Source organism: Strix aluco, chromosome 1, assembly GCF_031877795.1.
Source record: "Strix aluco isolate bStrAlu1 chromosome 1, bStrAlu1.hap1, whole genome shotgun sequence".
NCBI classification, from domain to species: Eukaryota; Metazoa; Chordata; class Aves; order Strigiformes; family Strigidae; genus Strix; species Strix aluco.
This window is the reverse complement of record NC_133931.1, coordinates 58,085,068-58,106,601: the sequence shown is the minus strand read 5'-3', so window position 1 is coordinate 58,106,601 and position 21,534 is coordinate 58,085,068. Positions and strand designations below refer to the sequence as shown.

Genomic DNA, 21,534 nt, shown 5'->3' with positions numbered 1-21,534 from the left:
GAAACTGCTGTTGTTATTATATTTATTGTTATTCCTGTTAAGTGGTGTATTTTAGAATGAACCCCTTTTTATCTGTACTATAATTAAGATCCAGAAATAGCTTACTGAAAACATAGTGAGGCAGGTAAGGACATTAATTAGTTATTGAGAGAAAGGAACACAAATTAACCATACTTAGAATTTGGTCTTTTAAATGTTCTGACTTTTTCATTAAGTCAAGGGAAGTATTTAATAGCTTCTTCGTGGTGTGCATTGTCACTGCAGCACACATTAGAGGTGTATCTGTTTCAGTTTTTCTCCCTTTACCTGCAAAGGAGATGTTATGATTTGTTAAAAAGGAAAAAAAGAAATGAAAATAGGGAAAAAGAAAGGGGGGAGAGGGAGAAAGAAAAAGGAAGAAAAAAGAAAGGAAAAAAGTAAAAAGTGGTTTTTTTTTTTTTTTCTGTCAACTATGTCCTTGTGATTATCCAGAAATAAATTTGAAGTGTATAAGAAAATTTTGGCCATCATCAAAAATTTGAAAGGGAGGAATCAAGGGTGGTTTTGTGAACATCTCTGCCTTGCATTCCCTTTATGTAGGGAAGGGATATAGGAAAGGAGGAAAACACACACACACATAAAACCTTACTTTACATATATTCTTTTTTACCACTAAAAGGATATGTATATATATGGGTGCAGTAATCAGCATAGGATATTGCAGGACTCCAAATTGTGCTTGTAAAAATTTATCAGAGAAGTTGACCAAATCTGACCCCTGAACTCTGTCACGTTATACTAATCGGAAGAAATAAAAGATAACAAGGGGCTTATGGCCTTAGAAAGCAACTTGTCAGTGAGATGGAGCCAATCTAAATCTGCCTGCAACCAAAAGCAATTGTTCAGCCCTTCCTCCCTTTCCACACGCTGGCAGTGTGTTCCCCTTGCTCCTTTTTGCCTGCGCTACTGTGTGTGTGTCCATGCCACGAAGAGTAATTGTCTCCTCCACTTCCTTCACGTTGTTAATTTTTGTCGGGGTGAGTAATCCTCTCTGAGTTAGGGCATGAACTCTGGTGCCAGCATGAGGGCATCAGTGGACGCATACAGCTGGAGGCCACAGGACCACACCTTTTAGTGGCAGTGTGGATTTAAGTCAAACTGAAAACAATATGAAAAAGCAGCCCAAGCTTTACATGCATTGTGCCCCTTGTTAACCACAGTGTTCAGTAACCACAGTGTTCACTGTAATAACAGGAGAGATCTAGGCAAATGTGCCACTCAGCTAATTAAGGGTTGCTCTCCTGAAGAGGCTTTTGTCTCAAGCTTTAGTTCTGGAGGTCTGAATGTAGCCATCTACTGCCTCAGGTTTTGGCTTGTTCTTAGTTTTTAGCTCTATAGCTATAAACACAGCTATTTATATAATAAATAGCTACTGTAAAACCACAGTAACAAGACAGATTTTAAGACCTTGATTAAGATTATGTTTTATTTTAATATATACACTAGTATGATATATGATATGGGTGCTCTAGTTTCAGCTTTGGGTTTTTTTGATTTAAAACTGTTTAAGGAACAAATTGTAGATGTTATTTTGTTCTGTCATTTTCCAGCCAAGATTTCCATGACAAATACTTACAGGTGATGGATTTGACTTAGGGGAAAAAGATATTACAACTATTAGCATCAGTGCTGAGCTATTCTGGATGTTCATGTTCATGAGGCTGGATGTTGCTCACACCATTTGGGTTCTCTGAAATATAAAGGCTGATTGCAGTGACGCTTCTCGTCAGAAATAGGAGCTGCATGTTTTACTTTAAAAGCAGTGCTGGACTGACTGCTTAACAGGAGTTGTGAATGATTATTAGTGATTTGAGTAGGCTTTCAGAGTTTTGCAGGTTTAGCATATATGAAAACATCTATCGATGTTTACATCAGCTGTGCCTGTGTCTGGAAATGTTAATGAATGTCTGAGGTGAAGCAATAAGCCTATGCTTCCATGAGTCCTGCTGATTTTTAACATCTTTGTATTGCTTGAAATAAGCTAAATCAGAGTTTCAGCTTGATGATAACACTTCACTTTTTTCCTTGCTTCACCTTCCATCCTTTCATAAACTAGTAGAGATACAGTTCTCTTTCACATCCATAGGAAGCTAAACAACACTTGCAGTTAAAGCTGGTTTGAATTAAGTACATTTTCCCAAAATTTCATACTGCAAGATTGCTTTTTTTCCCCATCACAATTATGTTTCTGTTTTTTCTTTTTAATGAAAAGGCAATGTCTTGGTTTTCAGAGTTTTCCAGGATGTGGTCAACCAGTCCCCTTGGCGTCCTTACAGAACTCTTCTCAGAAAATAAATGGTAGCAGAAGGTTTAGAAAATACACCCCAATTTCTGCCTAAACTTAAATGTCTCACAGAGTTTTGTGCCCTAAATATTCTGTTGCATTTGCTTTCATGTTATCTCGTGCTCTGTAACATACATGAAAGCAATGGGACATTGTTTTGATATTGCTATTTATTTTTCTCTCTAGCTGTGTGCTGCCCACCTGCCAACCCGATCAGAGGCGCCGAACCATTATCAAGCAGTATGTCGGGCTCTGTTTGCTGAAACAATGGAACTGTACACTTTCTTGGCCAAAATTAAAAGTGCAAAAGAGGTAAGCGGTCTGAGAAGGTTTTCCGCTTTTGAGCTCATTACTGTGTGAATTAGGCTTACAAAATCGCTTCTGTACCCAGCCAGTAGTGAATGTCAGATGCTTGAGGAAATTATCCGTAGTGTTCAGGGAGAGCAGTTCTACAGCTGAGGTTTTTTTTTTCTTTTGGCCTGTAACCATATACAGATGTCTCACAGAAATTGTTATTAATTGCAACTAGTTTATCTGGGAGTAAACCAGAAGTTGTTCTTGGAAGGTTACACATTACATATGTGCATCCATTCCTGCGTATATATATTTGAGTCTAAAACTTGTCTGGCGTTTCAGGGATGTCGTGAAGTGTCAAAGCTCTTCTGCCTCTTGTTCCTCGGCTCCTTCTCGTGCCTTGTCTGGCTGAGAATTATCTAAGGTTCTTTTTGCTCATGTTTTGTCTCCTGTTAGCAGCTTCCCTTACTTTTGATGTATGATTGGCTTGTTTGTCTGTTACATAGGCTTCACCACAGAGCCAGTGTGAAAAATTTCCACATGTAGGTCATGATGCTTATGTTCACTGCCTGCTTGGCTTTTACTGTTGCCTGAAAGGCCATCCAATGCAATTAAATGGTTTGACTGAAGAATAACCTTGAGGGTGGGCAGATGATTTTTAATGAAGATAGCTTCAGTGGTCTGGCCTGCAAAATGGCTCCATAAACAATTGTATTAACACAGTGCAGATCTTGGTTACATTGGAAAACTGGTGGGTGAGGGAAAGGGCATGGTTCCTAAAGCTGCTTTCTTCACCAAAGCCAACTTGTCAAGTAACAACACTTGCATAATTTTTCTTTTTAAAAAATCCCCGAAGGATTTTCTTTTCTTTTCTAAGTCAAGATCTACAGGACTTTTGAAAAGCAAGATACAATTTTACAGGCTGATCTAAAAATTTTGCTGCTGAAAGAGGCAGAGCTGTTCCACCCACACACACATGCTTCCACTGTTTTCTTTCCTCTGGTTCTAAGAAACAAACACAGCAAATACCAAACGAAAAAAAAATGAGTGATTCCTTATCAGGTTAATGAGCTGAATCAGCTCATTAAAGGGTCATTTGAGCCTCAGAGCAGCACATGAGAGCTTTTATCCTCATGCTGGTGGTGGAAGACACAAACCAGTCAGAGGCATAAGGGACTGGTGCTGTCTTTCCTTCCTGGTTGAGATGCATCCATCCAAGGAGGAGAATCCTTCAGAGGTGGTTTTTTTTTGTTGTATGGGGTGAAGTTTCACCTCCCCTTTTCCTCCAGTCCTACTCAAACTGAAAGCAATTTTTAAACTGAAGCAGTATCATACAAGGATAATTTTGATAGCATCAGCATGGCTAAAGAGCCACTTGTTTTCTGAAGTGCCTGTGTTACGGTTCATCTGCATCCAGTGCCCCTGATAAAGAGAGCAAACAGGATACAGTGTCTCTGTGCTACATCTGTATCCTGAACCTTGATGTCCTTAATTTCACATCTTGGCTTTTGACTGCTCCTTAGTGTTCTGACCATTGAGAGACCTGTGCTAGAAACACCTCAACTAACAGCTATTGCAAGTCCATGTTGAGGCTCAAAGATAAGACTCTTTGGAGTTCTTTCTGCTCAGAGGGGAATATGTTTCCAGTAATTCTTGAACATTTTGGCCAGAGTAAGCATTAATAAAGCATCTCTGTGTCAATGTCAAAGTAAAATATTGTGTTTTATAACCATTTAAAATTAAGTCTTAACAATATATTTTTTAAAATTTATTTAAAAAGTAGAGGGGTGTTTTGAATTTGCAAATTATTTAATCACCTTGTAATTGGATGTAAAAACCCAACAACATCTGATCACACCGTACAGCATACTATGAGTTAATCCCAAATGAAAGAAACCATTTGCCTCCCAAAGGCTATTAGGGATTGATTCAAAGCACATTTAGGTCAAAGGAAGTAATCCTTATAGATGGAATTTTGGCCCTACTGAAATCAGCAAGACTTTTATTGCTGTGCCTAACCAAGGCCAGAATTTTGATCTTTTGTTTTCATTTTATTCTGAATCAGTCCCCCAGTAGGCATACAAGAAGTGACCAAGAAAATTATCTTACAAGCAGCTTCTGGAATCTGAATACTTTGGTTTTGTAATGCACTTGATTCTTGCTTATAGCTCTTATCCAACTATAGATTTGGAATGTATTTAATTTTGAAAATAATGTAGCATACAAAGACAAAAATAGGTATGAAGAAAATATGAGGTGGAATGCTGTAAATCTTGTTACACCATTTTAAAATTACCTCTTAGTTTATACTTGAGACAAGCAGGAATCATATGATCACACTTGATTTGTGCCAGTAAAAGCTGTGGTATTGTTTATATGCTCTTCTCTCTCTCAAATACATAGAAGAATCTTAATTCATGAAGAATACAGTTAAATACAATTAAAGTCAATAAATTCCTTTTTCTTTTTGTTGTGGTCATATGAGTATTGGGTATAAAACAGAGAAACAATACTTCAGTAAGGATATTTTTTTGTCATGAGTTTGTGGTGATTGCATTGACAGATAACTGGGGGAAAAAACCCAAGTTACTTACATCAACTCCAGTTAAAAAAGCCTTATACTGTGTAATATTGTGTTTGTGACACTGAAGATGCCAGGAGTTTTAGTCTCTTAGTTTATTTCTGTAATGGTTTAGTCCCTGCTGGGGTCTGAGACCACGCGTCCGCTGCCCCTCCCCCACAAAGGGAGTGAAATACAAAGCCCCGATCTGAGATAAGGACAGGTTTAATACAGCAGTGCAATAGCAACACAACAAACAACAACAATAACACTAAGAATAATAGTAATAACAATGAACAGGGCAAAATATCTACCAATACAGCAGTGAGAGAAAACCTGGCGGCACAAACCATGCGATCACCGATTCTTCCCTCGCTCTGGCGCCTGAGGTCAGCATGGCATATGAATAACCCGGCTAGAGCTTCCTCCCCCACTGCTGGGGAAACTTAACCCTATCCTGGTTAAACCAGGACAATTTCAAAAACTGGCAGCTTTACTTGGAGAGCTTCCTTTAGAATCCCTCAGACCTAGACATAGTTGTGGACGTGAGATCAAAGTGAAATTAAAAACACTAAAAAGGAGGGAAAATCCTCTAAAATTACTTAAAATAACTTTCCTATGAATAAAAACTACTTTGGAAATTCCTTGGGTTCCTTCTAGGGCCACTGGATGGCATCTGGGTATCTGTTTCCCAGGTATATGAAGTTCATATTTTCTGTTCAGTGGACACTTAACAGCCAACTTCACTGTGTAGAAGAGGGATAATTTTTATCTGCAGAAATTCACTTGCTAGAAGTGGACCAAATCTGATCTATCTTATACTACAGCCCAGGACAAGTTTAGAAGGCAAATAAACTGTGAAAGAGGCAGAAAAAATATTGCTGTGATGCTGTTTTCAATTTGGCACTATAAAAACTTGCCAGGATTTTGAAAGTTGCAGGAGGAAGGAGGGATTAGGCCTATAGGGTTGTAATATGTTTTGTTACTAATATATATACTGAGTAGTCATGTGCTCTCCAGTCCGCCATGTGAACGTCACTGTCATATAACAAATGGAGCGTAGTTTCAGAAGGGGTTTTACTGGTATGCATTTGAGTGAGTGCATTAATCAGAAATGATGAAGCAATGAGTGAGCTGTTCAGGTCATCTCCATGGATGTCAAATAAAATGTTTTAGGCACTTTGTCATGTACTTGATGCCATGCGGTTTTTATTTCCAGTCTGATTCCTTGCGTATATAAGGTCAGCAGTAAAGCTGACTTGCAGACAGGGAGGTGGTACTTCCATTCTTAAAGAGAATGAAATGCTTAATGTAGTGGATGCACAGGACAGGACTCAAGTCAGAGTTCAGAAGGGCGTGATACTACTATTGCAATAGCAAAAAAATAAAAATAAATAGAGTAACAGTAATAAAAAGATGTATTTCTGTGGAATAGCAGCAGCAACTCCAAAGGTAGGGTTGAAATTCAGTTAACTTACCTGATCTAATTTTGCGTCTTTTTGCAAGGTGAAGTTTTTCTAGCAAGTTTACTGGGGTGTTTTCTCAGCTTGCTGGCAGCATCTGTATGATGCTCAGGCTCTGTGGAAGGTGCCCTTGCTGCAGATCCACCCTGGGTACCATCTGCTGCCATCCAGAAGTGGTCTTTTGATGGGCCAAGATCTCCTAACTGTGTTCTGCTCTTTAAGCATTTACAGCTGATGACAGAAATGGAGTACAGCTTGTTTCTTATCTCAAGCAGTGAGCTTTTAAAATCGCAATAGGAGAATTTAATGAAAAAGAGATCTCTCCCTTTGTTTTTGATTGTGTGTGTGTGAGAATGGTCAACAAGGCGGAGGAAATGCATGCACGTGTGGTGAGGGGAAAGATAGTTTGAATATCTGCTAAAAATGGGCCTTGTAAAAGAAAAGATTTATCTTTTTCAGGATCATTCTAGTCATTGAGGCTACCTTTGTTGGCACCTAGCCATAGATAGAACTGTAGGCCAAATAAGTGATGTCCATGAGATAAAGCAAATGTTTGTTCTGTGGAGTATCTGAAAAGGTCACACACGTTGCTCGGAAATGGCATCAAGTGTGACTGAGAGAGACGGGGAGAGACTATGCAAGCATAAGAAGGCAGAAATTGCTGCTCTGGATTGAACCGGGGATCCACCTGATCTGCTGTCCACACTGTGAACCTGCTTTACTGAGAGAGCATCTGCCCTAGCCCTCCTTCAGCTCCCTGTTACTGCCCAGTCTTGCCTTCTACTGGAATTAATGCTCCACGTGCACTTAACAGCTGAGTGAGCCAGCAATGTGCCCTTGTTGCAAAGAAGCCTTACAGTCTCTTGTGCTTCGTTGGGAGAAATGTTGCCTGCAGGTCAAGGGAGGTGCTTCCCCTCTACTCAGCATTGCTGAGGCTACGCTTGGAGTGCTGTGTCCAGTTCTGGGCTCCCCAGTACAAGAGAGACATGGACATACTGGAGAGAGTCCAACAAAGGGCCACAAAGATGCTGAAGGGACTGGAGCATGTCACATATGAGGAGAGGCTGAGAGACCTGAGTCTGTTGAGCCTGGAGAAGAGAAGACTCAGGGGGATCTTACCATTGTCTATAAATACCTGAAGGGAGGGTGCAAAGAGAACTGAGCCAGGCTCTTTCCAGTGGTGCCCAGTGACAGGACCAGACGCAGTGGGCACAATCTGAAACACAGGAGGTTCCCTCTGAACATCAGGAAATACTTTTTCACTGTGAGGGTTACCAAGTATGGGCACAGGTTGCTCAGGGAGGCTGTGGACTCTCCATCCTTCAAGATATTCAGAAGCTGCCTGGATGTCATGCTGGGCAACTGGCCCTGGGTGGCCCTGCCTGAGCAGGGAGGCTGGGCCAGCTGACCTCCAGAGGTCCCTTCCAACCTCAAACGGTCTGTGAGTCTGTGAGTGGCACCAGTAAATAGTGATGCCAGCCTGTAGCAGAGCTAAGCATTTGTGAGTGGGCTGTGGGTGATAAACTCCACAACTGGCAGAGCTGGTGCTCAAAGACACCATATGATGCTGGCCAGCATGAAATACAAGAAGTTTCCAGTAGGCAGATGTGTCTTAATCTGCTGCAGTAGGTTGGACTCATATCAAAAATTTTTAGAGATTGATGTACACATCAAGTTTAATTTTCTTCCAAGCTAATTAATACTTTGTATAGTTTTATAATTGCCTACATCTTCAATTGCAGTGAAAATCCATATTAATCAAAAAATCGTCCATAATTTCATTATCCACAGTATGCCTTGTAATTAAGTTTTTGGTACAATACAGATAAAGCTCCCAATCTGTCATCTTTGTACTGTTCTTTTAAATCATGCCGCCTTTCATTTCTGTCCCTTCTGATGTGAAAACATTATTCTTTCAGTCTGCCTGGATATATTTCAATCAGATCTGTATGAAAATGTAAACGTACAAATTCTAATTAAGTACACAAGTAGAAATGAAATTGTTCCTTTCTTTTTTTCTTAGTTTCATGCCATGCAAAGACTCAATTGGAAAACAGTTAATTAAAAAAGTGAAGTGTTACTTTCCACTTACCATGGCTATACTGGTGTATCATTTGTACAAAATATGATAATAGAGGTAGTTAATAGGTACCAAAACAGTGTCAATGGCTAACTTATTTTGGAAATACTGTCATTAGCCAAGTTACTCTTAATAGTCTCGTGACTGTAAAAGCTGTTAAATACCCTGCTGCTCAGGTTTTCAGAAAGCACAGCTGGGGAAAGAAATTGATTCACAAACTTTGCTCCTAACTTCACTTTTGCCTATACTTCTAGCTTTCCAATGACTCCACTTCTGAAACTGTGTTTCTGTCAGGCTTGCACCCCCACTGCGACGTTTGATCCCTCAGTTTAGGAGCTTTAATAAAGGAAAAGGCTGCTGTTTTGGGTTTTTTGGGGGTGTGGAGTGTTGTTTTTTTTTCTCTGAAGTGATGCAGGTAAGTGTTACATGCATTTGGTTTGGGGTTATTTGCCTCTTCTTAAATAGTTATGTTGAGCAACATGGTGACCATTGCCCTTTCCAGAGCTGAGCAAAGTGCATCAACCCGTACCACTATATATGAGGAACTTTGTCTGATACCCACTTGAGAGGTTTTCAGGGACTGATTTAACTGATCCTATTCCCACATTTGAATTAAATGGGGTTTGGGTCTTTTCAAAGAAATAGAGTAATGCTGCTGGCCAAGCCCTTGGTATTTAAACCCAAGTGGAATAGCTGAAGATATATATATACGCAGTTTTTCCCCTTTGTGCAGGTTCTATATTTTTTAATTGAGCCTAGAGGTCCAAGAATATTTCATTAGTTTCACAGATAGCAGCATAAGAATTACTTGCATCAGTGAACAAAAGGATTCCTAATTGCAACTATAAACTGGGAACTGCAGTAGACGGTGTTCTGCAACTGGTGAAAGGCAAAGTCCAGATCTGGATTCCCAAGAATTCCATCTTCATTAAAACATTGCATTTTAGAGAGCATTTTGTGGAAGTGAGTCTTTGACGCTGTGCTGACAAGTGTCTTATATAAACTCCCATCTGTCACTGAGCACAGAAGAGCGCGTCTCAAATGTGGGACACACAGCAGCAGCAAATCAACTGCCTGCTTTTAATACTGCAGCAAGACACTTGAAGACATTTGGTATTTTTATTACTAGCTTTTGTCACAAAATGCAGCTTTTTTAAAAAAATATGGCCAAATGCTGTAATGGTTTTAAAAAAGCCAAAGCTGTTGAAACACTCACTTCCTACAGATCCAACCCTTATTTCCTGAATGAACACCCAGGCTGTAATAGGTCTGTGGTATGGGTCTGAGGTTCTGGGATCATTTAGAAAAACCCTTTTAAGATGTTTCTGCTTTCTGAAATGGAAACCCATTTAGACCATGTATTTATTATACTGGAACAGCTTTTCTTAAGCTGTTGTCCAAAGGGTAAGTACAAGTGGCTACAGCAGCTGAGGTTACTCACAGGTTTTGGATCACAGTTAAGTTCTAGTAAATGGTCTCTTGTAAATGTGTTGGTTTTCACAATTTACGATTGAAACAAATGCGAAACTCACAGATGCTGGCTTGGGGTGCTGGAGGGAAATGATACTATTTCATTTAGTCTAGAAGTTTAAACATAATCATTTGTCACAGTAAATTTATTCCTTCCTAAGCAGCACATGACAGGTGGAGAAGATTTAGGGAAGCCTTCCTAAGCACTGGCTGCAAGGATAGAGCATTTGCTGTTTCTTTTTCTTCCCAGCCCTCCAAAACTTTCTAACTTCTGTAATGATAGAAATTTCTTTCCTTTCTACTGTTCTATACTAATTGCATGAGGAGCTGTGTTTAGGGGTCTGAGCTAGGTGCTGGGGAGGGGAATGTACTGTCCCTACAAAGTGGGTGTCTGTGCCAGTAGGAGGGAAGCAGCCAGAGCACTCAGCACTAGGATGGGAAGTAATAGGAGCCCGGCTTTGGTAGTAGCCTGTGCTTTTATCAGCTCATTTGTATCATAAAACTACACTTTGAGGGACTTACCGCTTGGCTGGCAGGTTTTGCTCTGCAACTCTCCAGTGTGTGGTAGCCAGCATCAGTTACACCTGTGCTTTCTCGGGTAGAAACCCCCTCTAGCTATGTTCCAGAGAAACTAATTAGACGGTTGTCTTATGTGGAAGATCTTTCAGCTGTTCAGGTTTGGTTTTTTTTCCCCTTCTTACTTTCTGCTGTTAAGAAAAACAGGTTGTAATCTTTTAGATTCATGGAATATTTATGTCAGTCAAAAGGCATCAGCCTTTGGGCATAAACCAGCACAGTAAACTGTATGGTAGGGAACATGGTTGATGAGATGGGTAGTTGCTGCAATTCTTACTGAACAGTCAAAGTAGAGGTTAAAACGCAGCTAGAACATGTTAATTTTTTTAAAATGAATGTGTACCTTCCAGTAGGGAAAGGAGGAGCAAATCTGACAGTTATGAGCTCATTTACTGAGGTTAGATTTTTGATTGCAAAGAAGAAAAGGAGGAAGTATCAGAAGGATTTTGTTTTGCAGTTTATCAATAAATGTTAGCGGTTTGTAAGAAAGCAAGTAATTTACAGTTCACAGATACTCTGCAACTGTATAATACAGAAAAGAAAAAACCCTGGATGGCAAAATAGATATAAGCGAGGCCTTTATGTTACTTGTTCTTTCCATTTTTCTTTTTTTCCCTTGGAAAAGGGTGTAAATGTCAGACTGACTGCTGACTGCAGCAACAAGACCAACACAAGTTTCCATAAAGACATTCTTTCCCAGTTGGGTATCCTGTGGTGACACTGCAAGTCATGACAAAGCATTCCTGCATTGTCAGATGATATATTTGCTTCTGTAGTGTAGGTGATTTATGGGGTTTTTTTAGAGTCTTCCTGTAAATTACATATTTTATTTTTATAGGACAATAGTAGTATTTCTTCTCTGATATGAAAGCAAGTGTGTTACTTAAGACAATAAATACCCATCTGCTCTCTTTCTAAAACTTCTGTGGTTGCTGACTCACATGTGCTATCTCTGTTAAGTGTGCAAGTTAAGCACTCTTCCAGTGCTTCCATTTTTTCCACAGAAACGTTGGCAGTTTTGGAACTACTTCCAGGAAAAATATTTTTTTACAAAATACGCTTATTTTTAAGTTTTCTGGGAAGTTCAAAAGCTAAATTGAGACTGTTTGTTCAGTTCCATTGAAGGAAGGCCTTGAGTGCTTAAAAGTGAGAAAAAGATTTTTGATAAATAAATATATCTGTCAGACCTCTGACCTGTTGCTTGAATACGTTAGTGAGTACTTAGAAAACAGATCAAATTAAACATTGTTAAAGATTTTCTGGAAAACTCTGTAAAACTGTAAATGAAGTATTGGGAGTTTGTACAGCTGATACCAGAACATTTCAATACAGAAGTAACCAAAAATAGCGTTTTGAATGTGCAGTTGTTTATGTGTATAAGATAATTTCCGTAAAGCCACAGCCTTTTAAATCTTTTGCTTGCTTTTGTCTGGGTGCAGGCTTGACTATTCTTTGGTGTGCTGTAATGTTTGATCATTTTTCATATTCTTGTTAGTATGAAAGCTTTTTTTGTGCTCCTTTGCAGACAATCTTTATCATACTTGCCCAATCTGATCTTGTTCATAAATAGTAGTTTTTACCTTTGATTCTCTTTTTTACCTTTGTTTCTCTTCCTTACATGATTTTATTACTCAGAATCTATAACCATGATTTCAATATACATGCAAGTCACTATCCAGTTCAAAGGATTTCTCATAGTTCATTTCTCCTCACAACTAACGTTCTGGGAATTTCTCCTTCTACAAAAACGAGCTGTCTTGAATTCAACAAATAACAGTAATTCTGGTATGAGTGGGATCCCTACCAAGTCAGTAAGGTTTTCTGTGTTGTAGCTTAACAGATGTGCTAGGTGGTTGGTTTTTTTCTGTGCATAGCCCAATTTTAGGAATATTAACATCTCTATGTATAGTTTTTCCTCTGTCTTCTCCTCATCTGAAGTAATTTCATACTCAAAATGTAAGATTTTTTTTTTCCAGCATTTAAGGTCCACTTTGCAGTTAAGAGAAATATATTCAAATAGTATTTCAAGTTACTTTTACAGTATTACTATTCAAGTCATAAAATGTTCATTAGAATACACAAACGACATAATTCAACAGATGTCAAAAATTAAGCTTCAGTCTTACTTGAGACTAATGCTACCATTCATTTATTGACTCATTTTATTTTCATTGGCAGAATCTGAAGAAGATTCAAGAAATGGACAAAGAGGCAAGTGATGAATCCAGCACAGATCTTGATGACTTAAAAAATGCTGACTGGGTAAGACAACAATTGAATAGTGACTCAGCATCATTACTAGTAGTTTATATTTCTTTATAATGCCTACCTAAAGTTGTTTGTTTTGTGTTAAAATCAGTGTCTGTTTTTTTTAACATATGAATTAATAGTAACTCATGTCAAGTTAGAACCAAATGGGAGTCTCAGCCTACCTTCGCAGACAAATGAAACAATACAAGTATCCAAGCATTACATTTTTTTCTTTAGACTGTTTTCATGGAGAGGCTCTTGCAATTTAAAAAGACTGGACATTTAGACAGGTAGCATGCTGACTGCCCTTCAAAGGGGCAGCCAGGCAGTACACAGAGCCACCAGCTGAGCTGCTCCAGTGGTAAAAGAAAAATATTAAAGAAAAAATCTTAATAGAAAGTAGTTTGTTTTATTTTCTAGTTATTATTCTTGCCAGTTCATAGAGGAATATTATGAGGTTCTTAAAAGTATTTGATTTCAATTTCCCAATCTTCTGTCTACCACTTCTTCCTCCTCCTCTCCAGCCATTCTCACTGCCCAGAAAATGAGAGGGAGGTGTTAGTGTATGGTGCTCTTACAGGCAGAGCAAAAGGAAGTTAAGTACTAAGAGGATAATGCTAGACCTTAAGATTTGGAGTCCATTCCAAAATTAGTTCTGGGCCTAAGGGAAACAAAGTTTTGGATTCAATCGCTGTTTTAATTCACATAGTATTAGCTATAAGTCTAGAAACTTTTCTGACGTGCTTGCAGTACACTTGAAATGAAAATATAGATCTATGGTATGAGAATTTCAAATCCTTTTTGTGTATTATCTTAGAGATGAACATCAATCGAAGTGAGACTCCCCAGTCCTGCTGAGTTGCTGCAAAGTTTTATTACGTTCATGAGGGTTAAAAATAGGCTTACATAGAATAAATTGGGTTTTAGTTGATGTGCTAAAAATAAAACAGTACAGCTGTACGTATTTGGTGGTGTCCTGAAAGGGGAATGAACAACTCTGGTTTAACCTGAGGTGATATTCAAGGGTAAGGTATCAAATAAAACACTTTCTCTTTTCTCTTCAGGCTCGTTTTTGGGTACAAGTGATGCGAGATTTACGGAATGGTGTTAAACTTAAGAAGGTTCAAGAGCGTCAGTACAACCCGCTCCCAATAGAATATCAGCTCACACCCTATGAAATGCTGATGGATGATATTAGATCCAAACGCTATACCTTAAGGAAGGTCATGGTAAGTCAAGAGAATCACTAGAATTTTTAAAATCTGAAATGTTCTTTTCCTTTTTTATCTTCTTTGTTTCTTCTCTTTTTTTCTGAGAACCTTGAAATTACGATTTCATGTAGATAGTAATGTTCATGTTTTTTGTATGGCATCTTAAATTTACATAGTACATTGAGGGGAAAAACATGAAACCAACAAATGTTGTGTATTTTGTTTTCCATATGGCAGGCATTTAAAATTCTGACAGACATACCTACATATCATATGCTTGAACAAATTACTTGTGCTGGGTTTATGATAACCTTAAGAGTCATATCAAAAGACATGTTACGCTTTCCACGGAGAGATTGTTTCAGGTTTTCTTATTGGGGAGAATATTTATTTTGAGCTACAACATAATTTTTGGAATTCCAGGATATAAAGTGCTACCATGTTACATGAGTGATACTGTGATAGGAAAGTAAAACCTACAGCGGCTGAAAACTTATATTACCTACTACCTATATTATGGCGTTATGTTACCATGATCTGTTAGGAATTTTCAAGAAATACTTTATGTAAAAATTTTAGATCTTCAGTTTGTAGAAGTTGAGCTTAATTATTTTCAGTGTATCCTATTGCAGCTTTCAAGTCAAGACAATATGCCAAAGCAAGCCAGACAGTGTTGATGGGTCTCCTCCTCCTAGATACTCATAAAGGTGCGCGTGAGATTGACTTGAGGCACTCTTATCGGAACCTATTTGATACGTACTGGTGTCCCCCCGTTCTTTCTTTCCTTTTGGTTTATATTGTGTTCAACATTAAGATGTTGTTCTTGATATGCTAGCAACTGATCTAAAGGCCTCCTTGTTCCTAATAGGACATTTTTAATGCCTTTGTCAGAGAGCATGTATTTGGTCGATGTCAATATTTATACCTTGCACTTGCTTATCTTTGCCTGTTATTAGTTACAGTGGAAGCATTGTCTTAGAATATTCGGTGTTCAGATGTATTTTGTTTCCTGACAAAACCTCACACAACCTTTATTAGTGAGAAAACTGTGATTCCAGCAGAAAAATTCAGAGGTGGGGGTGGAGACAGGACGAGAGACAGTTTGTCCTATCAGAGATCATTATAAAAAAGAATAAAGGAGGCAAAAATTGGAACAACTGCATGGGGAGCAAATAAATGAGTTCTGTTACAAATACAAATGCCTTTTATGTATGAGCTGAAAGTACTTTCCTAGTCAAGATCTGGATTTAGACTATTAGATTGTATTTATTTTCTGCAGCAGATGTTGCTTAGATGTTAAATCGATAGGGTAAAATATATACCCAGGTAATGATGTTGTCTGTCTTTCCACTAACAATTCAGAGAACTGTGTTAAGTGTTCCTACTACCCACTGCAAAAGAGGAACAGTCCCCTCAGGACCTTGATTACTGTATGCAGTCAGGATAGTAGTTTTATTTGAATGGGAACCCCTGGGTCATCTAATTTTGCTTTTGTCTGACTAGCCCTTAATTCATCTTATGCTGAGCAAGCTCCTGCCTCTTCAGAAGAGATTTTCTTCATTATATGGTAGGTCTTGGAGGCACAGCTGCTCCTCTGCTCATCCAGACTCTCGCTGTATACAAAATCCCTGCAAGCATCTATTTTTGTCCTGCTATCTTGTCTACTAGGTAGATTGTTCCAAGTGACCCCTGGGCGTAAACATGAATTGGGATTACAGTCAGCTGCAGGTACAGTACCTATAGGACTGTCTGTGATGCAATTGCTGGCTTAGTCTGACAACTATTAATGACATTGTGTTAGAAAAATAACTTCTTTCCTATTAGAAACCTTAAATTCAGTAACTGGGATTCTGCTGCAGGGTCTGCTTGAAGAATGTGCAAAGCATGCACAATGGAGTGCAGCTTGACATGAAATGTGTGGAGCCTGAAGGATTCACACAGAATTACTAGTTAGGTTGCATAAATACAGCATCTTTTAGCTGACCGTCATGGGTCAAAGCTGATTATATATATTCCCATCAGAGAAAACTGTCATGGTTCTTGAGAAGAGGAGAATGGGACAAGAATCCTAAATCTGAATTTTAAGGCAGCCTGGGAAAGATGGATTATGTTTCTTTCCATCAGTCCAAACAGAAGTTGGGCAGAATTTTTATTAAAAGCAATTTTTGCTTTAAATTTATAGGTAGTATTTTTAGGCTTGGTAAGTTGTGAAAATGCATATGCTACTAATGATAACAAGAGGTGAAGTACATTTTTTAAGTAAATGATATGCAACCTGAAGTCTTTACTGTTCTTGTTATTAATATAATGCTGTCTTTCAAAGAGTAGCTTGATCTGTCCCCGACTGCTCAGTACTCTCAGTAGAAGTGAGGAAAGGTACATTACTTAGTCCAAAATAGTTCCTATCAAAAGTGTTGAGTTAACAGATGCCAATAACTGGAGCTGTCTGTTCTTGCCTATCTTCTGTCATAGTGCAAATATTCAAAATGTTCTGAAGATGTAAAACGTCAAATTCTGGGCTTTTTGTAAATATCTGGTTTCATTAGTTTCAGTGACATTGGCATTTCTATTTCAGTACATATGAAAATAATTTAAAACTTGTCCACTCTATCCCGATGCAAGAGTCCTTGTTTCTATGGTTGTTGTGGGAACAACATAACTTGCATTCTGGCATTTTATAATCTTTAAATGTCCACATGGAGAGATGTAATAGCATTTTTCTCCTGTGGAGCACTCACTCCCAAAAAGTTAAAAATTATGAACAATGTTAGATTCAACACTTGGTAATGGGGAAATTTAAGAATTAAATTACTCTTACAGGCTTAATTTTTCTTTATTATGCATATGTGTTAAGCTACAGCTTTTAATTCCACATTGATTCACAATTAGCTCTCTTTCCTGCTCACCTCCCTTCCTCTAAGATGTGCACTGTTTACTACATTTCTTGAGCAGTGCTTATTGAACAGTAACTGATAACTCTTATGTTATTTATGCAGTGCATGGCCATAAGGTACCTTTTATGTAGTATTGAAACTCAGCATTACATTGCATAACAGTTAAATTCTTCATGGATAATGATGCTCTTGTCTTCATAGTCAAGCTCTTCACAAATACCTGTGATGCAGTGGTATTATCTTGGCCATGTTGCAAAAAGGGGAATTTCAGCATATAGGTTGAAGCTATTATTATCAAAAATATCCAGTTATTTGAATGTTTACTCTGAGAATCCCGTGGCGTGGTTGTTTGAGTATTTTTAACAAAAAATTATTTATTTCTTTACAGTATTTAGCATCTTACAGTACTTTCATTAAGTTGCAATAACAGCTGTGCATGGACAGTGTTTTCATAAGCAAGATTTCAGATGTTTCAAGCTGGACTTGGAGAATGTGAGGAAAAGACTGACTGGTTAGTCCAGCTGGGCATTGTAGATCTGTTGTTCTCTTGACGCCCAGGTCTCAGTTTTACTGAGTGGTATTCAGCTGCTTTTAAGCAAGGAACTATCCTTTTTCATTTACTGCCTTCATCACGTGTTTTTGCAGAAGTTAGGAGTCATCCTAGGTAAAGCAGTGAGCTTTACAGTTCCTAATCATGCTTTAGGGGCATTCAGAGGAGGAGTGTAAGTACTGTGGTTATCATGTGGTATCATAAACTTGTATCTGTAAGATATGCAGCAGTGTGGATACAGTGGCTTACGATGTGAAGTACCAAAGCACTTCATTCTTGGACGCTGCTGCTTGAGCTTGCTGTGGGGTGTCAAATATGCACTGTGTAACAACTGTGTTACGACTGTGTTAACAAAAGCACTATACTGTCTGCATACTGAAAGATGGAAAATATTTACCTACTTGGAATACTTTAATTCACAACAGAACTTTATCATGAGCTGTTCTGGAAATGGGAATTATGCCCTCTCTTGTCTGTTTCAGTGTCCGTGCAATTTAAGTTTAAATGAAAATTTTTAGATAGTACAAAACTGTTGTTCAAAACTCTCAGTTTCATGTTGCCTGTTATTTAGAGAGAGCACTCTCCTACTTAATGCTGTCACCTTTTATAGTGAGACGAATAAATGGCTGAGATAATTGAATGTCAGTGATAAGGGATCTATTTTTTTGTGAAAATCATGTGCAATGTACTTCTTGTTTGGGATCACCATTTTTAAAGCTCGGGCTTCAGCCAAAGGTTACTAAGTATCATTTGCCGTTATTTTTTAAACTGCAAATCCATATTTATATATTAAAATGTGGGGGTAGCAGGTTGTGAGTGAGGACATGATTACATGGTAATTTTTCTGTGCTTTAGCTGATTAGATCTGTAAATTTCAGGTTGATTTTTATAACCATTAGTTATGCTTTCCCCACACTGCCAGTTTTAATGCATACTGCTGTACAAAAGCAGTTTTACACATGTGAGGACTTAAGATAGTTTTACAGTGTTTTGATGTATTTATTTAAATATTAGTTTGCAGTTGGGTCCAATCTGGTATGTGAAAAAAAAGATAATTTTGTTCGTTGTTTTTTTTCCCCTGCACGTATCGTGGCTGTATCTGCGGAAGATATCGCGGATTTAGACTTTAATCAAGAGCCGTGAATTTTAATTAATTAAAAGATGTATGTGAAATTGCTCATTACAGAGAGAGTTAGTTTGAGTAAAGAAATAGATCTAGTGTGGAGAGAGAGGCTAAAAGCTTCCCTTCAGTGTCTTTCATATCAGTTTCTTGTTTGGGTGCCAAGTATGAGAAAGTAGGTTCTGCCACAGGCACTCCTGCTCTTGGTTTGTTGACTGCAAAACATCCACTTGCTTTGCCACCAGCTCCCCATGTATCCTGTGGAAAATCACTTAAGCAAATCTTACAGTTCTCCTTTTCCAATCAAATGGGAATACTGATACTAATTATACCCTCGTGACATTGTCAGGGCTGTAGAGTGCCCTGAGGTGAAAGGCTCAGATCCATGTATTATTTATTTCCTATTGTCATGCAGAAGGTTGTTCCCCAAGGCTGGAACAGGGATTATCAGTTTACAAAATGGCTGTTCTAATGGTAATAACTCTCAACTTCAGCTATCAACTTTGACATCTGATGAACAGTAACTCGGGGAAGAGAGACTTCTCATTTCATTAACAATCCTGTAAAGCATGCTGGCCTCAAAAAATTGCTCAGTCTTTAAACGGGAATAGTCAATCACACTGCTTAAAATAATATTTTCCTCAACATAAAATGTCAAATCACTGTTTAATATAAACCTTTTAAATTTTAATTTTTCGCACTATTTTTAGGAAGGTGATGCATGTTGCAGAGTTTAGCAGCTTGGTATTCTCTGCCAAGCTATATGAAATTCAGTCTAAGGAAGCTAAGAGGGTGGGGGAACAAACAGAATTTGGATCATGTCTGGGGTAGGATACCTCCAGAAAAAGTCCCTGGGAAAGCAATGAATTGTTTTCCAGGAGGGACTCTGCATCTGCTTCCTTACCGGGGAAGGGATGAATCTTCTCTGGGAGTCTGTTGCTCTGCATCAGCCTGGACATAGGGCATGTCTGAGGTGAGCAGAGCTTATATGGAAGCTGCATGGCATTAGTGAAGTTCAGTTAGGGATCATATTCAGGTATCATATTATGGGTGTTTAAACCCATTTTTCTGACTGCAGCATTCTTTCTGGTTAGTAAAAGTGCATGTGATATGACAAACCAGAGCTGTGTCTTTACATATATTTTCTGGCTACAGAGGTTGTATGAATAGAGTCTCCCAAAGAAAAATGAGCCAACTGATCCTTAGAAAAGAAAAAAGAAAAAAAAAATGCTGAAATTTGGGACACTTGGTCTAAGAAATATAGTGTCATGGGAATTCCTGTCAAATTGGAAGACAGGGCTGATAGACAGCTACTGTGTAGTAATAGAAGGTACCAGGAGTATGTATGGTAGGGGATGCTGTCTCATCCTCAACTGTGTGCTCTTGGGCGCTGTGCTGTATGAACACTAAACCTGAGGTGGATTTTTTTAAGCAAATCCATACACTTATTCCTAGTTTACAATTTACAAATGCTTCATATGATAGGAAAAGTTCCATTGCTGCCTTTTATATCCTGGACATATAGTGAATTGCTGACTCTCCTGTGATGTCTTTTATATGGTTTTATGTCTAAATGAGGTATCATAGAAAGAAATGTTTGTGTCTCTGGAGAAAACCAAGCAAACAACCCTCACTCAGCCCCTCTTCTACAGAAATTTACAGTGAGGAAACACGCTTCGTGACTTCCAGTGGCATGCCATAGCATTCTAGTGATTTGCTTTCTAGACATATTAACAAACTTTGGTTTACACTTGAGTAATCTTTAAAGTGCAGGTGAAGAGGTAGCTGTGAAATCATGCTCAGGGCTTTCCTCTCCTTCTGGGATTTAAACACAGGGACACCTCTTCATGGCTAGAGCAGCAGAGACAAAAAACCAAGGAGAACATATTTTTTATCCATTGCTACAAGCAAATCATTGGTGATTGTGCCAGATTTAGCTTTGCTTTCATCAGTGCTTGGGAGATGGTAAGGAGATCAAGAAAACTGGGGCCTTAAAGAGCATCCACGTTTCCTCAGAGGCTAAGAACACAGAGTATCAGAGACTGTGTAATGGTTGGCAGTGAGACACGATGCAAATAGTTGTTCTGAAAAATGATGTTGTCAACTTTTCCTCCAAGCAAGATACAGTCTTCATCTGCATTATCCCATAGACATGATTGCAGCCTTGACATTTGATTTCATAATTTCAGAATTCTAAGTATTGCTGATAAAAGCTGCTGCCGTTGTGGTTATTCTGCAGCTATCTGCAAAGCTGAAAAACTGTTGTCAACATTTTTGCTAGCCTGTGCTCTGCATATGGATTATTGCTCTGCTCAGGACTGGTGGGGTTTTACGTCTGTGCAGGTGTTAGAACACTGCAAGCTCTGTCAGGTTTGTTGTGAATTTTCAAATGATCTCATCATCTGCATGAATATGAATGCAAAAGATGGAAATATATATTTCACTTTCTCCTTTCCAGGTCAACGGTGACATTCCACCCCGATTAAAAAAGAGTGCCCATGAAATAATCCTGGATTTCATCCGATCGCGACCTCCATTAAATCCTGTAAGTGGGCTTCATTCCTGACAAAGATGTGGCTTTTTAGAGCATGTTTGTGTCCAGGGAATAGGTTAAATATTACATTTTCTGACATGGACTTTCAAAAATATTGTCTTCTGTATATAGAACATGATCTCTTGAAAGAACAGTGTGTAGTATCTTGCAGCTACCAGTTAATAGCTGTTATTACCAGCAGCCCTTTAT

General features: G+C 38.5%; 1 protein-coding gene across 3 annotated transcripts in view; it reads left to right on the top strand.

Annotated features, from left to right (window-relative positions):
* The window catches only part of SPIRE1 (spire type actin nucleation factor 1), a 134,499-nt gene that overhangs the window by 79,405 nt on the left and 33,560 nt on the right, over window positions 1–21,534 (top strand). For all 3 annotated transcript variants that reach the window (XM_074822290.1, XM_074822300.1, XM_074822280.1), the window contains exons 4-7: window positions 2,510–2,635; window positions 12,945–13,028; window positions 14,081–14,245; window positions 21,250–21,336. In XM_074822290.1, coding sequence (XP_074678391.1) covers window positions 2,510–2,635; window positions 12,945–13,028; window positions 14,081–14,245; window positions 21,250–21,336 — 462 coding nt within the window. The remainder of the gene's footprint in view (window positions 1–2,509; window positions 2,636–12,944; window positions 13,029–14,080; window positions 14,246–21,249; window positions 21,337–21,534) is intronic.